Source organism: Symphalangus syndactylus, chromosome 21, assembly GCF_028878055.3.
Source record: "Symphalangus syndactylus isolate Jambi chromosome 21, NHGRI_mSymSyn1-v2.1_pri, whole genome shotgun sequence".
Classification (NCBI taxonomy): domain Eukaryota; kingdom Metazoa; phylum Chordata; class Mammalia; order Primates; family Hylobatidae; genus Symphalangus; species Symphalangus syndactylus.
In genome coordinates this window covers 70623154-70638681 of record NC_072443.2, presented here as the reverse complement: position 1 = coordinate 70638681, position 15528 = coordinate 70623154, and the positions used below count along the sequence as shown (strand labels likewise).

Below are 15528 nucleotides of genomic sequence, written 5' to 3'. Positions count from 1 at the left end.
TCGCCTCTTTTAATAATGATAAGGAACTCCAATGATGTAAGTAAACTAGTGTCTGCACCACTTCTTAACCCAAAATTCATAAATACATATATTTATGAATGTGTATGTTTATGTAAATATTAAAGCCCGAGTACAGAAAGAACATACTGCTTCAAGTAAAGCTAGTATCATACGATTCTAATGGTATTTCTGACTTTTGTAAGACTTTGTAGGTGTAAACAAAATTATGAACTTATTCAGTCTTTGATAACAGATATTGTTTCCATGTTGACAGTTAAGTTTAACTCAGTATTTCTGTTAACTAAGACACCACTAATGTGGTCATTTAGTCAGAAAAGACAGTAAAATCCACATATACATGGGTAAAACAAAAGTAAATGACTGTTTTGACTTTTTTTTTTTTAGTAGGATGTCAGATTTTATGGTAATTTCTTTAGCTTTTTACTCCAGTAGCCTCTGTGCTACATGTTACATTCCTTTGTCTTTTTCATGTGGAAAAGTTGCCTATATAATATAAAGTTAAGGTAGTTAAACTGATTTTCTTAGAGTCTGAATGAAGTGTGCACTTATTTTTTGAGTGCCTTCTTTTCAACTTAGTACTTTTATAGAAATTTAGGTTAAAATACATGCTTTTAAGTCATTATTTCTTTAGTGTTTAGCCTTATGACTTTAAAATTTATGTTTTAAAAAATAGCATTGAATTGCTACTTTATGTTGAGATGTCTTTTCCCTGATATTCAGCAGCTTTCTTGGAATTTGAATTTCCATAGCTTTTAGGTGTACAAGATTTCTGCTTTAAAAAAAAAGTAAATAGGGACAGCTTGCATTTAAATTAAGATATATAAGGTAAAATGTGTGATCCTGTTAATTAGGGTTAGTTATTTTCCTTGAAATTAAAGGGAATTTTTTAAAGACAGAGCTATACTTTTGGTTTTGTTGGTCTTTGGACCATGTGTGCCTTCCCACAATCTCTGTCAAAGAGTAGATGGAATGATGACAGTAAGAACTAAGATTTATTGAACTTTGAAAAATATGTTAGGCACTGTTAGGTGATTTAATATACCATATACATTATGTCATATTTAGTCGTCATGATAATCTTTGAAGTGTACTTGTAGAACCCTTGTTTTCAGACAAGACCCATGAGACCCATGAAGACTTAGGGAAATTCAGTTTGAGTAAGGTCTCCTAGTGGGGTAGCGTGTGTGTGTGTGTGTGTGTGTGTGTGTGTGTGTGTGTGTGTATTAAAATATATATATATTTAGCATTGGTGGATCCTTAATGTTTGGGGCGGGGGGTTTAAAAAATGTTACTGGATGTTGTAGGCACTGTTTTAAAAAATTTGAGATGCTAGTCATGTCCTTTTTTCAGTTCCGTATATCATCTTAGTTTTCCATTTTACAATATGAATAAATCAGATGATATATCATTGCAGAGTAAACCAAATGCTTTTTTTTTGGGTGGGGGGCGGGGGAGACAGTCTCACTCTTATCACCCAGGCTGGAGTGCAGTGGCTCGATCTCGGCTCACTGCAAACTACAATCTCCATTGCCCAGGTTCAAGCAATTCTTTTGCCTCAACCACCCGAGTAGCTAGGATTACAGGCCAGGCTGGTCTTGAACTCCTGACCTCAGGGGATCGCCTGCTTCGGCCTCCCAAAGTCCTGGGATTACAGGCGTGAGCCACTGTGCCTGACCCAGAGTTTTTTATTTTACAGTGTAACTTTGCTATTGAACATCTGGTCACCACTCCCCACCAAATTTAAGGATTTCTGAATAGACTTTTCATTGAGAATGGATGGCATGTGTGTTTAACGCTTCTCTCCCTCTATTTGCTTTTCTTAGTATGTGTGGGAAAAGCCTTAATATTTTCAGAAGTTAGAATAAACTGTTTTGTATGCTGTGTCTAATGGATGAGTATCAAGAGAGCAGAGCTTTCATATACTTGTACCAAATACATTCATTTTGTACTGGTTTATCTGGTTTATTCTTGTGCCTCCTTTTAGAGGCCTACCTCAAATTAAATTTTCCCAGTGTTATGCTTACTAAGCTTGGCATACAGTTTATTCTGTCTCCATGGCACTTTTTATACAATGTTGTTATTTATTACTGTAATTGTAATTATTTACATGTCTTTTGACTGTGCTGTTGAGCAAGGTTGGTATTTCTAGTTTATAATAGGCTCTTATATTTATGGAATAAGTTTAAAAGTACAGTCTCTATGTACAGAGACCTTTTCAATGCTGCTGTTATATTCATTTATCATACTAATATTTCCAGTGCATACATTGATTTGCAGGAAGTGTTTGGTTGGGTTTTAGCCTGTCATGTGAGAAAAGGAAGTGTTGTGTGACATTTTAGTGCCATCTGTTGGATATTTGGTAAAATGACTTTTAAAAGCTTCTTTTACTTTTTGAAATAAGGATCTTTTGAAAAAAGCTTTTGAAATTGTCTAAGAACTTAAACTCGTTTTATCATAGGCTGTTATTGCTGACATTGCTATGTAAACACATACCCCCCTCCCAAAGCAGTATTAATATTAACCAACACATAAAACATTAATAATTGGCTACAATTTAACTTACATTTCTAAAGAAAATTAGCCAAAACATTCAGTGTAAATGTTGTTAAACAAGAAGTTTTAAAATATTCATCTGTTTAAACTAATTTTAATTAGTGAGAAAACATTAGGTTTTAATGTGGGAAAGAATTTTAGTTGGAAGAAAAAGCATAATGACTAGACAGTATTTTTCAGTTAAGTACTGTTTGAATACCCAAACACTTGTTGAATACCCAAACTGTTGGTGCTATTTTGTATATTTTGAATAATAAACTTTTAATGATAGTATCACTATGGGGTGATTAATGAGGAAATAGCTTAGGTGTGTTGTGTGTGTAAGATTTGAAGAGCCGTGAACTAGAAGAGGAGCTAAGGTGAATTATACCACTAATCTGAAATCCACAATAATACTGGGTTTCACGGACAGACAATTGAGAAACTGATACTGTTTGTTATACATGCGGAAAATGCTTAAACATTTTTAAAGTAGAGTTAGTTTTGTGTATTAGCTATAGATTTCTAATGTGTTGTCTTTATAGGAATGAAACAAAAGATGTGTAAGCTTATTGTTTCATGATTAGTAACGCTGCTGGTGTGCTTTGTACTTCCCCATTTAAACGGATTCTTCTTTTTGACATTGTACTTCACTCTGAGTAGATTTTCGAAAGCAAAAAAGTATTCCTCAGAAACCCAGAGGAATTTCTAGTTGCTTCTGAATGTTTGGGATATCAGACAAACATTTAATGTTTTGTTCTGTGCCTTGTGTTTTGGTAGAACAGTTTTCTCACTTTTAGGTTTGGATTCGATTTGAGGTTTGAGACAAAAGATTGATTCTTGGACTCTCATTTATCTAAAAACATTTGTTCTCATATGAATAACATGCACTTTATGTACTTTAAGCACTTTCAGAATTTTTTCACATCTTATACTTTGAACATAAGCATAGTATTGACACAAAGAATATGAGAACCAAATGTAGTTCATCCAGTTAGAAAATAAACAACTATAACTTTGTAAAATATGTGTGGTACAATGGAAAGGACATGAGATTTGAATTTAGACTGGGTTTGAGTCCTGGCATTGTAACTCACTAGCTGCTATACCTTGTGGCGGAAGAAAATTCTGTGTCGCACTGCCTATAAAAAATGAAGACCTTTGTGAATGTTAACTATTAATTTGAGGCTTTGTAATTCTTTTACATTAAAGAGAATAAATAGATTGGTATGGCAGACACTGAAGTCTGAAGATTTATGTTTGTACTTCTTAGCTGTGTTTGTCGTACCTCGTGCTCATAACTCTGCTGTTCTGTTCAGCTTGTAATTCTTATAAATGCTAATAGCTACACGAGCTCAAAATTTAAAAATATTTATAAAATGATTTTAGTTCCAACTTATATCAGTTTTGTATTTACTGTGATCAAGGAAGAATTGAAGTATAGTGAAATTATTTGGTAAAGTTAAATAAATATTGTGGTGTATATTTTAAGTTGGATTAAACATGTAGATTATATATGAAATTGTAATAATGGAGCAGAACCACATTTAAAATACTTTATTTGTGGTTTTGTTTGAACATTTTAAAGCAACCTTTGAGTGCAGAAGAATACTTGAGGAAAAATATATATATTAAATAACCCCCAACTTGATTATTGTTTGTGTAACCTCTCTTGTAAACTTAAAAATCAGATTATCAGGATTTAGAATTTTCTATTATATAAAATTTTTTTCCTCAGTTTTGAAGCTTTCTGTTGATTTTGGGTGTTCTAAGTTGCTTTAAAAAAAAACAAATTTGTGTGGGTAAATAGTAGGTTTACATATTTATGGGGTACATGAGATATTTTGATACAGGCATACAATGCATAATAATCACATCAGGGTAAATGGGGTATCCATCACCTCAAGCGTTTATTCATGCTTTGTGTTACAGTCCACTTATACTCTTAGTTATTTTAAAATGTACGATAAATTATTGTAGTCAACCTGTTGTGCTATCAAATACTAGATCTTATTCATTCTATCTAACTATATTTTTGTACCCGTTAACCATTCCCCCTCTCCCCCCCTGCCTTTATTGCTTTTTAAAGGAAGGGAGAATGGATTTTTTGTTAAATAGAAAGGTACGCTTATTTTATTGTCTTTTTTTAAATGACTCATGCATTTATTTCCCTATTACAGCATTTTCTTTTGCAGCTTAATACATGGGTGACTAGATACAGCTTTACCTAGCAAAAGAAATAATGTTCCTCGTTCTCTTGATTATAAGTGATCTCACACTGTAAAATTATATTTTTTTGCAGTATCCCTTTTACTATTCAGCGACTATGTGAATTGTTAACAGATCCAAGGAGAAACTATACAGGAACAGACAAATTTCTCAGAGGAGTAGAAAAGGTATTTATTTTATTGTTGGAATTATGCTGTGATGTAATAGCTTTTATTTTAGAAAAGAACATTGAGTAAGATCTGTTTCAGGTACCATTTCTTGAAATATGTTTTTCAGCCTACCTTGAGTTTCCCAAATTGTTTTCCAAATTGCATTCTGTTTTACAGAGAGATTTCATAGGAGCGGGTAGAGGAGGGTTTGTGTGTTGATCATTGAAGTTTGGGGAAAGCAGCTTATTATTTCTTGGAAATTCATAGTGTATATCAAGTTACTAAAGGTTCTGAGAAGTTGTAATTGCTATTTTAACTTTATAGAGTGTTTTATAAACTTGCCCATGGAATTCATTTTCTCAATTCTGGAGTTCAAAGGTACATAACTTTGGAAAGTTATTGGTGCCAAGCATGTAAATGAGGTGTTGAGTAGAAAGATGCAGGTCAGATTTAGAGATAAACATTAGTGTTTGTGTGTGGAGGGGGTTGAGGGAGTTTTAGAATAAGGGAAGGGTATTCTGAATAAAGGAAATGGTGTGGGCTGGGTGCGGTGGCTCATGCCTGTAATCCCAGCAGTTTGGGAGGCTGAGGTGGGTGGATCACAGTCAGGAGTTCGAGACCAGCCTGACTTTGTCAGAAAAGTAGGATATTCTCTTCTGGTCCTTTGTTACTGTTTTAGTTTTTGTTGTTTTACCAGTTTTCATTTTTAACCATTTTCGTTTACTAGCAAAATTAGAATCAATGGAAATTGAACCCACCAGAGTGATTTTAGAAAGAAAAATGATTAAACTTTATGTTGTAGTACTTTTCTTCTTACTAAATCACTGATTTTTGTTATTTCAGAATGTGATGGTTGTTAGCTGTGTTTATCCTACTTCAGAGTAAGTATATTTTTTCTATTTGTAGTATATTATTTACTATATTTAATCATTTTATTGCTTCTAATATATTCTTAAAATAGATTGAATTTATTTTATATGTAATTAAGTGTGATAACATACTTGTGAACCTACCATTCAGTCCCCAAAGTAGAACATTACTGATAACATTATCTAAATGTTTTTTCCAGTAAAGAGATTTGGATTAAAGAGGTTGGTGATTTACTGTAATTTTAATATTGTTGGATTTACATACTGTGGTGGCACTCATTGCGCTGAGATGCCATTCTAGATGCCTTTCCAGGGTGTCTCTAGGGCATAATTTCCGTGTTTGGAATAACTGCTTGATGGCTTTTCTCTTTATGACGGAATATATTTCCAGTTGTCAAGATTTAGATATAGCAAAGTAAGAAGTAAATTTGGATACAATTTCTCAACCTTGGAACTATGGACATTTTGTACCAGATAATTCTGTTGTGAGTGGGTGTCCTGGGGATTATAAGAGGTTAGCAGTGTCGTTGACCTTTACCCACTTATGCCAGTAGTGTTCCCCCCTCCAAATATCTTTAGACATTGCCAAATGTCCCCTGGAGATGTGAAAGGCAGGGAGGGGAGGTTGTCCCCTGCTGAGAACCATTGGTTTAAGGTTAATCTGGCTCTGCTTTCATAGACTGCTCTGTTACCCAGGCTGGAGTGCAGTGATGAGTGATCATAGCTCACTGCAGCCTTAAACTCTAGTGATCCTCCCACCTTGGCCTTCCAAAGTGCTGAGATTACAGGTGTGAACCACCACACCCAGCCCAGTCAATTTGTTTTTAAAATGTTCTCAAGAATATACTTATGTTGCTAAATAAGATAATAAAATATCCCCATACTATATTTCTTGACAGAAAAACTATTAAAATATATATATGATAAAAATTTCTCTTGTGAACCAAAATATGTTTTGTTTTGCTAATGAACATGAGGTATTTTGGGAAAATGGTAAGGAAGTGCAGAGTCAAGTCATAGCGACTAATAATGGATTCTTTTCTTAAATTGTATGCTTATTTTAATTGTCACAGTCTTTTTGTTTGGGTCTGTGACAGATGTTACAAAAGATCTTTTAGACCCATGATTCTTACCAAAATTAAAGAATTAAGTCGGAACCAGTTACCCACAATGTCTCATCTAAGAAAGGACTCACAGACCAGCAGCCCTGCAGATGACGCAATGGACAGGAGTGGGCTCCCTGACCTTCAAGGAAGATTTGAGCTATCTGGGAAAAGCAGACAGTATCCACTGGATGCATTGGAACCCCAACCCAGCATTGGGGATGTTAAGGACATTAAAAAAGCAGCCAAGTCTATGTTAGACCCAGCACATAAATCTCATTTCCACCCTGTGACCCCAAATTTAGTATTCTTGTGTTTCATATTTGATGGGTTACACGAGGCATTACTGAGTGTTGGTGTGAGCAAGAGGTCTAATATTGTGGTTGGGAATGAGAACAAGGAAATGGGTGCTCCTCATGCTAGCGGATTCAAAGATATGCCTAACTTTATTGCCCTTGAGAAGTCATCAGTTCTTCGCCACTGCTGTGACCTTTGATAGGCATTGCCGCTGGATCAGGTGATAAGATTTGCGCCAGCAGTCTCCAAGTTCAGAGACGGTTCAAGGCAATGGTGGCATCTATTGGAAGACATTCACATGGTGAGAGTGCTGATCTGCTAATCAGCTACAATGCAGAATCAGCCATAGATTGGATCAGCTCAAGACCGTGGGTTGGAGAATTAGTGTTCACATTTCAGTTTGGAGACTTTGAATCCCCTCTATGCAAGGTACGCAAGTCAAGTTAGTTGCCAAGAAAGCACAGATGACAACCTATTATGCTGTGAGAATGTTTTTAGATCAGTGCGTGGATGGCTCCATTGCTCTACGGGCCATTGTGTCTGAGATCCCAGTCTTTAGAGAGAAAAAAACAATGGTTAAAAAGGCATTGGGGAAATATTTTGAGTTTGGGAGTGTACTTTGCCACCCCATTATTGGCGAGCTATCACCACGAATGTTCCCAAACTTAGCAACAGCGGCAAACTCCTGGGCCAACATGAGGAACCCCACATTTTTGGGATTTAAAGCTCCTGATGTTATACCAGGATCAACCATCACACTCCCTTTGCTTCAAATGGCATCTACCCAGTAAGATCTTGAGGGAGGACTGTTGGGTGGAATCATAGATCCATGCGCTCCTAACATGAACTAATTCTCATTACTAAAAAAAAAAAAAAAAAATGTCCACTTGCGGTGGCTTAACGCCTGTAATCCCAGCACTTTGGGAGGCCAAGGTGGGCCGATCACTTGAGGTCATGAGTTCGAGGCTAGCCTGGCCAACATGGCAAAACCCCGTCTCTACTAAAAATACAAAAAATAGCCACACGTGGCATCGCGCGTCTGTAATCCCAGCTACTTGGGAGGCTGAGACACAAGAATTGCTTGAACCTGGGAAGTGGAGGTTGTAGTGAGCTGAGATTGCGCCACTGCACTCCACCTTGGGTGACAGAGCCAGACTCCGTCTAAAAAAAAAAAAAGAAAATTAAGTTATCCACAAGTATATTTTCTTTTCTTATAGGAAAAACAATTCCAATAGTTTAAATCGAATGAATGGTGTTATGTTTCCTGGAAATTCACCAAGCTATACTGAGAGGTGAGATTCTAGATTTTTAATACCTACAGAGTTTGCATTGTCCTGATTTTGAGTAGCAGGCTTAGTGTACTTTTTTAAAATTGGGCATTTTATGGACACTATAGGATGAACTACATAGAATTAGTTAATTTGGTAAGGCATGGGCCTGAAAACAAAGTTGCAGCAAATACTTCTGTGATATATTCACATCAACATACCTTAAGAGGGATGACTTTTTATAAAAATAGGAAATGATGTTCATTTATCTTATTATAGGTCTAATATAAATGGGCCTGGGACACCCAGGCCACTTAATCGACCAAAGGTTTCTTTGTCAGCCCCCATGACAACAAATGGGTTGCCTGAGAGCACAGACAGCAAAGAGGCAAATTTGCAGCAAAATGAAGAGAAAAGTCACAGGTTTGTATGTTTTATATTTAAAAACAGTGTTTTTATTAAAAGTTAAAGTTAACATTTAATCAGTACTTACCACTTACTATTTATAAGTTCTGAGGGACAGAACAAGGTTTTCATGTGGTTTATAGGAGCACTGGCTTCTCTTTGCAGCTGTGGCAAATGTTGAAGGTGGACATAGACAAGACTTAAAACTGCTAATTTGTGGAGACTCTTTAGGGTCTAAAAGTAAAGTAGCTATGATGATCCATTTCATTTGTTGTTTCTGAAAGTTACTTGAAAAGAGAAACGATCTTTATAAATAAGTTGATTTTGTGAATCGTTTCTTATTGTAGTTCATAAAAGGACACCTTTTATTTATATCTTCAAATTTTCTGTATCACATTAAGGGAAGGAAGACTAAATGAAGGAGAGGACTTAGAGAGTATGTCCGTATGGAAGACTTTCAGGTTTATTGTAGGAGAATATTTAACTTACTGGATAATTGCACAGAAAGGTCATAAAGCTTTTCTAAGTCCTACTGGGAATTATTCATCAAACAGTTTAGGTTACCTTGAAATTATTCTCTTGTGTTTTTCTTTGCTCAGGTGTTATAATTTAACTTTGACACTGAAATACAATTTAAAACATTATTTAACCTTAAGAGTGTGGATGTAGAAGATGGGGAAAATAATCTTACTAATGACACTTTAAAAAAACATTTACAGTGACTCTTTGACATCTGAATCAGAAGTTTCCTCAGTGAGCCCTTTGAAAAATAAACATCCAGATGAAGATGCTGTGGAAGCTGAGGGACATGAGGTAAAAAGACTCAGGTTTGACAAAGAAGGTGATGTCAGAGAAACAGCCAGTCAAACGACTTCCAGCGAAATTTCTTCAGTTATGGTAGGAGAAACAGAAGCATCATCTTCATCTCAGGATAAAGACAGAGATAGCCGTTGTACCCGGCAGCACTGTACAGAAGAGGATGAAGAAGAGGATGAAGAGGAAGAAGAAGGTATTTAGAGACCATCTGTAAAAGGGTGGAGTAAGGAGATCCTCAAATTCTTGTACTTCATTTTTTTCGTGAAAGAATTTTACATAATGGAACTCCTTATAATGCTGATGTTGGGCTTTTCTCCCACCTGTATGTAGTTGCTGCTGAATTTCAGGGGATGTGATTTGAACTATAGAATATCAGAATTCATGAAACTTAACTGTGGAGGTATTTTGAAAATAAAATTTAACTACAACAACATTTGCTTATTTTTAGAGTCTTTTATGACATCAAGAGAAATGATCCCAGAAAGAAAAAATCAAGAAAAAGAATCTGATGATGCCTTAACTGTGAATGAAGAGACTTCTGAGGAAAATAATCAAATGGAGGAATCTGATGTGTCTCAAGCTGAGAAAGATTTGCTACATTCTGAAGGTAGTGAAAACAAAGGCCCTGTAAGTAGTGGTTCTTCTGACGGCCGTGAAACAGAAGAATTAGTAGGATCCAATTCCAGTAAAACTGGAGAGATTCTTTCAGAATCATCCATGGAAAATGATGAAGCCACAGAAGTCACCGATGAACCAATGGAACAAGACTAACTATTGAGAAACATTTGGATGCAGTATTTTACATACAGTTCTGGTTTTAACACTGTATAAAACTTTTATGTAAGAAAGTGGACCTTTAGTTTTACAAGAGAAGCAGGTTGTAAAATAAAGTACTTTATGGATAATTCCTGAAAGGGTTGTACATGTAAGAACTGTGAATATCAGCTCCTCTGGGTCCTGCTTACCTTACCGCTGAGTTTTCTTTCTTTCTTTTTTTGGTCTGAGCAAATCAGTGGTTTGTGTATAGATGTTTGTTTTTTTTTTTTTTTTTTTTTTTTAAATTTAGGATTAAAGTTTTTAAACTGGAAGTAATTATAATTTTGAAAAGTTTTTTGAGATTATCACATTTAGTTTATACATATGCGAGAAGCTTTTTGTCTTGTCTCTTTCTGATAGCTCTAGCAGTTTTCATATTTTGGTCATAGTTTCAACATTTTAACATGTGTATTATAGGGTTTCATGCTGGTTTCCAGATTTTATTGTTTGGCTACATACAATGGAACTTTAAGTCATATATACATACATACATACATACATATATATATATATATATATTATTCTAAGGGGGGAAATGTTATATTTTTCTGTTTCTATAAGAGATGAATACAGTGGATACTTTTTCTATTGGTAATGATTGAGTTCACCTCTTTCAGAAGACATTTTCTTTCTCTTCTGAGTAATTGAAATAAAATCTGGCCCTTGTGAAACCCTGGAAATCTTAAGTCTGTTGAAATACCAGGTTAAACACATTCCAAGAGATCTGTTCAAACTCGAATTCTTTTGTATACTTCTGAGGTGCCTGAGAAAAAGACTTCATTATTTATGAGAAAATATGCTTTATCTTGGAAATTGTGTTCAAATGTTAGCTTACTATTTTGTAGAATGAATGTTTATGAAGCTGATATGAGACCATCTCAGAAGAACCAAGCAGGTTCCTTGACCTTTTGCTTGCTTTTCTGAACATTGTGAATATTACACGTCTTTCTGAATTATTCTAGGGTATGCAAATATCAATGGTATGAAACACCACTGTACTGGAAGAATTAATATATTACTTTAGTATGTACCTGAGCTAAGTGACTGAAGCTTTAGGGGTGCATAGAAACCACCATAATTTGTATGACATTTTGAAGTGAATTAAATATTTTTGAACATGCTTCTTCGACAGCCAGTGTTATATTTTTCAGATCAACACAAAGCACAATGATTACTCTAAATTCCATATTTTCAAATTTACATATTTAAAGTCATGCAAGCTGCAACTTCCCTGTCAAAATTACTGGCTGCCAAATTTATACCTGTTTCTTCAGCTGTACCTTTTGATATTTAGAGTTTTTAAATTTCTGTAAAGTAGATTTTGTAGAATGTAATGTGTTCACTGCCTTTGTGAAGCGGTATATAATTGTATAATTTCTGTGTGTAAACTGAATGCTTGGGCTTTCAATACAGTATTCATATAAAGCAATAAATATTAATGTTATGAAATATTCGAGTACATTTTTATCAAAATATGAAAGAATCCCCCTTTTTTTAGTTTCAGATACCTGAACTACACAGATGAGCTTCTAAAACTGATGCAAACAGTTTCTGACACTGTATAATATGCTTTTGGGTGATTTGGGGGGCAACCACAAGTTTTGCGTTTTGACTACTTAAATCATCATGACTGTAAATACCAAAACGATTTGGATCCATTTATGTTTGTAGGATAATATACTACTGACTGACTTGACTGTCAAGTTCATAACAGCTAGATGATATATTTATGACTATGTCTGATAGTTGAAATAAAATCTGAATATTGATTTACTATACCGAAGAGGGGAGAAAAATTAAACATTGTAAATTTTTTTTCAAAAATGTTAAAATGAAGCAAATTTAAGTTTACAAATTTTGAAATTTTCTTTTGAATATTTATGAAATTTTCAGTAAACCTACCTAAGATCCTGTGACCTTTGATATCTTTTATTTTAATTGTAGTGCCATGGACCATTTGTAAACAAATTGATATACTTTTGTTGGTTATAAATGAAGATTTAGCATTATGACTTTGAGGTCTGTGGTTTTATTTGTAAACTTGCAATTGCTATATTTGCAAGGGCAAATGTATTTCTTTATTAAATAAAGTACAATAATGGTGAATGTACCAAAATGACATCACTTAACTCTATGAGAGATTGGCATTTTAATCTATAGTTTAATAGTTTTAATATTTATTAGATATTCATATGTTGATCATAGATCAAACTTGTTGCTGTTTATACAGATAATTGTAGAATGCTCATGGAATATCTTTAGGGTAGGTGGAATACTTCTGTAGTTAAATTGGGAAACCTTGTTCAGCTGGTTTTAGATATTGATGGCCATTTGGAAGTAAATTTCCGCAGGTATTCATAGGTGCACTTAACACAGACTTTGCTTAATGAAAATGTCAGTTCTAATAGTAACTGATTTATTTATGAATCAATTCTAATAGTAACTGATTCACTTCTGAACAGAAGTGATTTTAGGCATATTTCTTAACACATATCAAGCAAAGTCCTGTTAAAAGATCTAAATGAAGAATGGAGACCTCAGTGATTAAAGATATTTTGTTTCTGACCTTGAGCAGATTGCTTACCTGTTCTCTAGACTATAACCCAACATGTAAAAAAAAATTTGAAGATGGTGATGAGGAAAGTGAGATACATATATATGGTATGTTTTTAGCACTTTTCCCTTTTAAAAAGTGAAAATATCCTTGTACATTTTTGAAAAATATATTTTCAGTTCTGAAAAATGTAGCAGAAGTAGTGAAAATGTCATATTTTAAATGTTGACTATTAGATAAATTTAACCTGCTTTAGGGTTTATTGTAACTACGCCTTTCAGAAGTGTGTTTGAGTAGTGGAATTGCCAGCCAGGCCATGTGGCTTGGAAAGGCATCCCAGAAATCCTCGGCCAGAAGGTGTGGCCTGTTAAAGCATTGAGATTCAGAGTATTTTGTTTGCCGGTGTAGATAGGCATGTATTTATGCATTTTTGCATTTGTAAAATCAACTTTTCAAATAATGTAAATGTAATATACTAGTTTACTTAAAGGTACTTGGGCAGAATCTAAAGCTGCTGCAATGTTTGATTATGGAAAAATGTAACATGGTAAGGATGAAAATGCAACTTAAAAAACCAAAGGAATTAAAAATTTTCGGTAGTGTTTCAAATTGTCTTCTGAACAGGAATTTAACATTGGTTTTGATAAAATGAGGGTCAGTTCTCAAGATTTGTGCTAATCATAAAATGAATGAATGCAAAACATCTTGTGATTTCATATGGAATTATAAAAATTAGCTTTACTGGGTTTTGGCCTAATAAGAATGCTAGTATGTATTGGTTAGAATACATCTTACTATTTCACATTTTAAAAATCAGTACACTCTTCAGGATTTTCTTTTATTTCAACTTGGAGCCTAGATTACTTTGCCAAATGTATTATTTTCATAATGCAATAAAATATAAATTAGAATATTTTTATGTGTGTAATTATTTTATGTGCCATAATGGTTTATTTGCCCTGCTGCCACTCCCATTCCCCCACCCTCGCCACCCCCCCCCACCCTTGCCACCCCTCCCACCCTGCGCCACCACCCACCTCAAATCCTCAACTGAGGAAAACTTAATGCATGACTTTGTTACAGCCCTGTTTCTTACGTGGTGACGAGGTGTTCCAGCAGAGGGTGCATCTGACCTGACAGTTGTGGTTCTTTGCCAGGCAAGTCATGCTGATTGTCAGCAAAATCCAGATTTAAATAAAAGTCTCCGTTGGTATAATTTGGCACTAGCTTGCATGTATATATTTACAATATTTGTGTTAATCATTTTAAAGGCTGGGCGCAGTGGCTCACGCCTGTACTCCAACACTTTAGGCCAAGGCAGGTAGATCTCTTGAGGCCAGAAGTTCGAGACCAGCCTGGCCAACATGATGAAACCCCATCTCTACTAAAAATACAAAAATTAGCCGGGTGTGGTGGTGGGCACCTGTAATCCCAGCTACTCAGGAGGCTGAGGCAGGAGAATTGCTTGAACCTGGGAGGCAGAGGTTGCAGTGAGCCGAGATCACACCACTGCACTCCAGCCTGGGCGACAGATGGAGACTGTCTTTAAAAAAATCATTTTCGAAATCCCACCTTCAGGCAACTACATGGCAAGAAGTGTAGAATTACCTGAAGTGGAGAGGAGGATTCTATTTTCAACTGTGGGTCTCCTTTCCTATGCTTTTTGTTTGTTTGTTTTTGGGACGGAATCTTCCTCTGTTGCCCAGGCTGGAGTGCAGTGGCATGATCTTGGTCTCGGCTCACTGGAACCTCCGCCTCCCGGGTTCAAACAATTCTTTTGCCTCAGCCTCCTGAGTAGCTAGGACTACAGGCATGTACCACCATGCCTGTCTCGTTTTTGTGTGTGTGTGTGTGTGTGTGTGTATATATATATATAATTTTTTTTTTTTTTTTTTTTTTCTTCGTGGAGACGGGTTTTCACCATGTTGGCCAGGGTGGTCTTCAACTCCTGACCTCAGGTGATCTGCCCGCCTCAGCCTGCCATAGTGCTGGGATTACAGACGTGAGCCACCATGCCTGGCCCTCTAGGCATATTATTGCACAGTAGCTACAGTAGAGGGTAAGATCTGTGGCTGTGAACTAAGGAGAGTACTAGTCAGTGTGTTTCTAACCTTAAGAATTTTTTAGTTTTCAGCTTCTCATATTTGATCTCTTACCCCCACTTAATTTTATTTACTAAATAGTATAACTAGTACATAGTTCAAGGCTAATGATGGGAAGACTAATTTTTCCACTGGCTAGGAATAAACTGCGTGAACTCTTCCCTATTTAAAATGAAGAGTATGCAATTCCCTTTTATTCTTCAGAACGTGTTAAGTTTAAACTTTAGCAGTAGAGTTTGTGGTCTTTAGGTTTTATTTGTACATTTTCAGAGTTTTTCTTCCCATAACTAAAAGTAATGAATATTGCAAAGTGCCAGCAATTCCCTGTATACTAGTCTGCCAACTCCACTGTTTCACTCATGTTTGT

At 35.3% G+C, this 15528-nt stretch overlaps 2 protein-coding genes across 4 annotated transcripts in view; both read left to right on the top strand.

Annotated features, from left to right (window-relative positions):
• PPP4R2 (protein phosphatase 4 regulatory subunit 2) overlaps nt 1-13974 on the top strand; it is a 77353-nt gene extending 63379 nt beyond the window's left edge. For all 3 annotated transcript variants that reach the window (XM_055260460.2, XM_055260459.2, XM_055260457.2), the window contains 6 exons: nt 4856-4949; nt 5775-5812; nt 8418-8492; nt 8748-8891; nt 9593-9882; nt 10138-13974. In XM_055260460.2, coding sequence (XP_055116435.1) covers nt 4856-4949; nt 5775-5812; nt 8418-8492; nt 8748-8891; nt 9593-9882; nt 10138-10460 — 964 coding nt within the window. In that variant the 3' untranslated portion in view covers nt 10461-13974. The remainder of the gene's footprint in view (nt 1-4855; nt 4950-5774; nt 5813-8417; nt 8493-8747; nt 8892-9592; nt 9883-10137) is intronic.
• EBLN2 (endogenous Bornavirus like nucleoprotein 2) lies at nt 5831-7785 on the top strand. Its single transcript, XM_055260456.2, is given in 2 exon segments — nt 5831-7391; nt 7394-7785. Coding segments are annotated over 2 exon segments (816 nt in total). The 5' UTR covers nt 5831-6829; the 3' UTR covers nt 7648-7785.
• Nucleotides 13975-15528: the final 1554 nt, after the last annotated feature.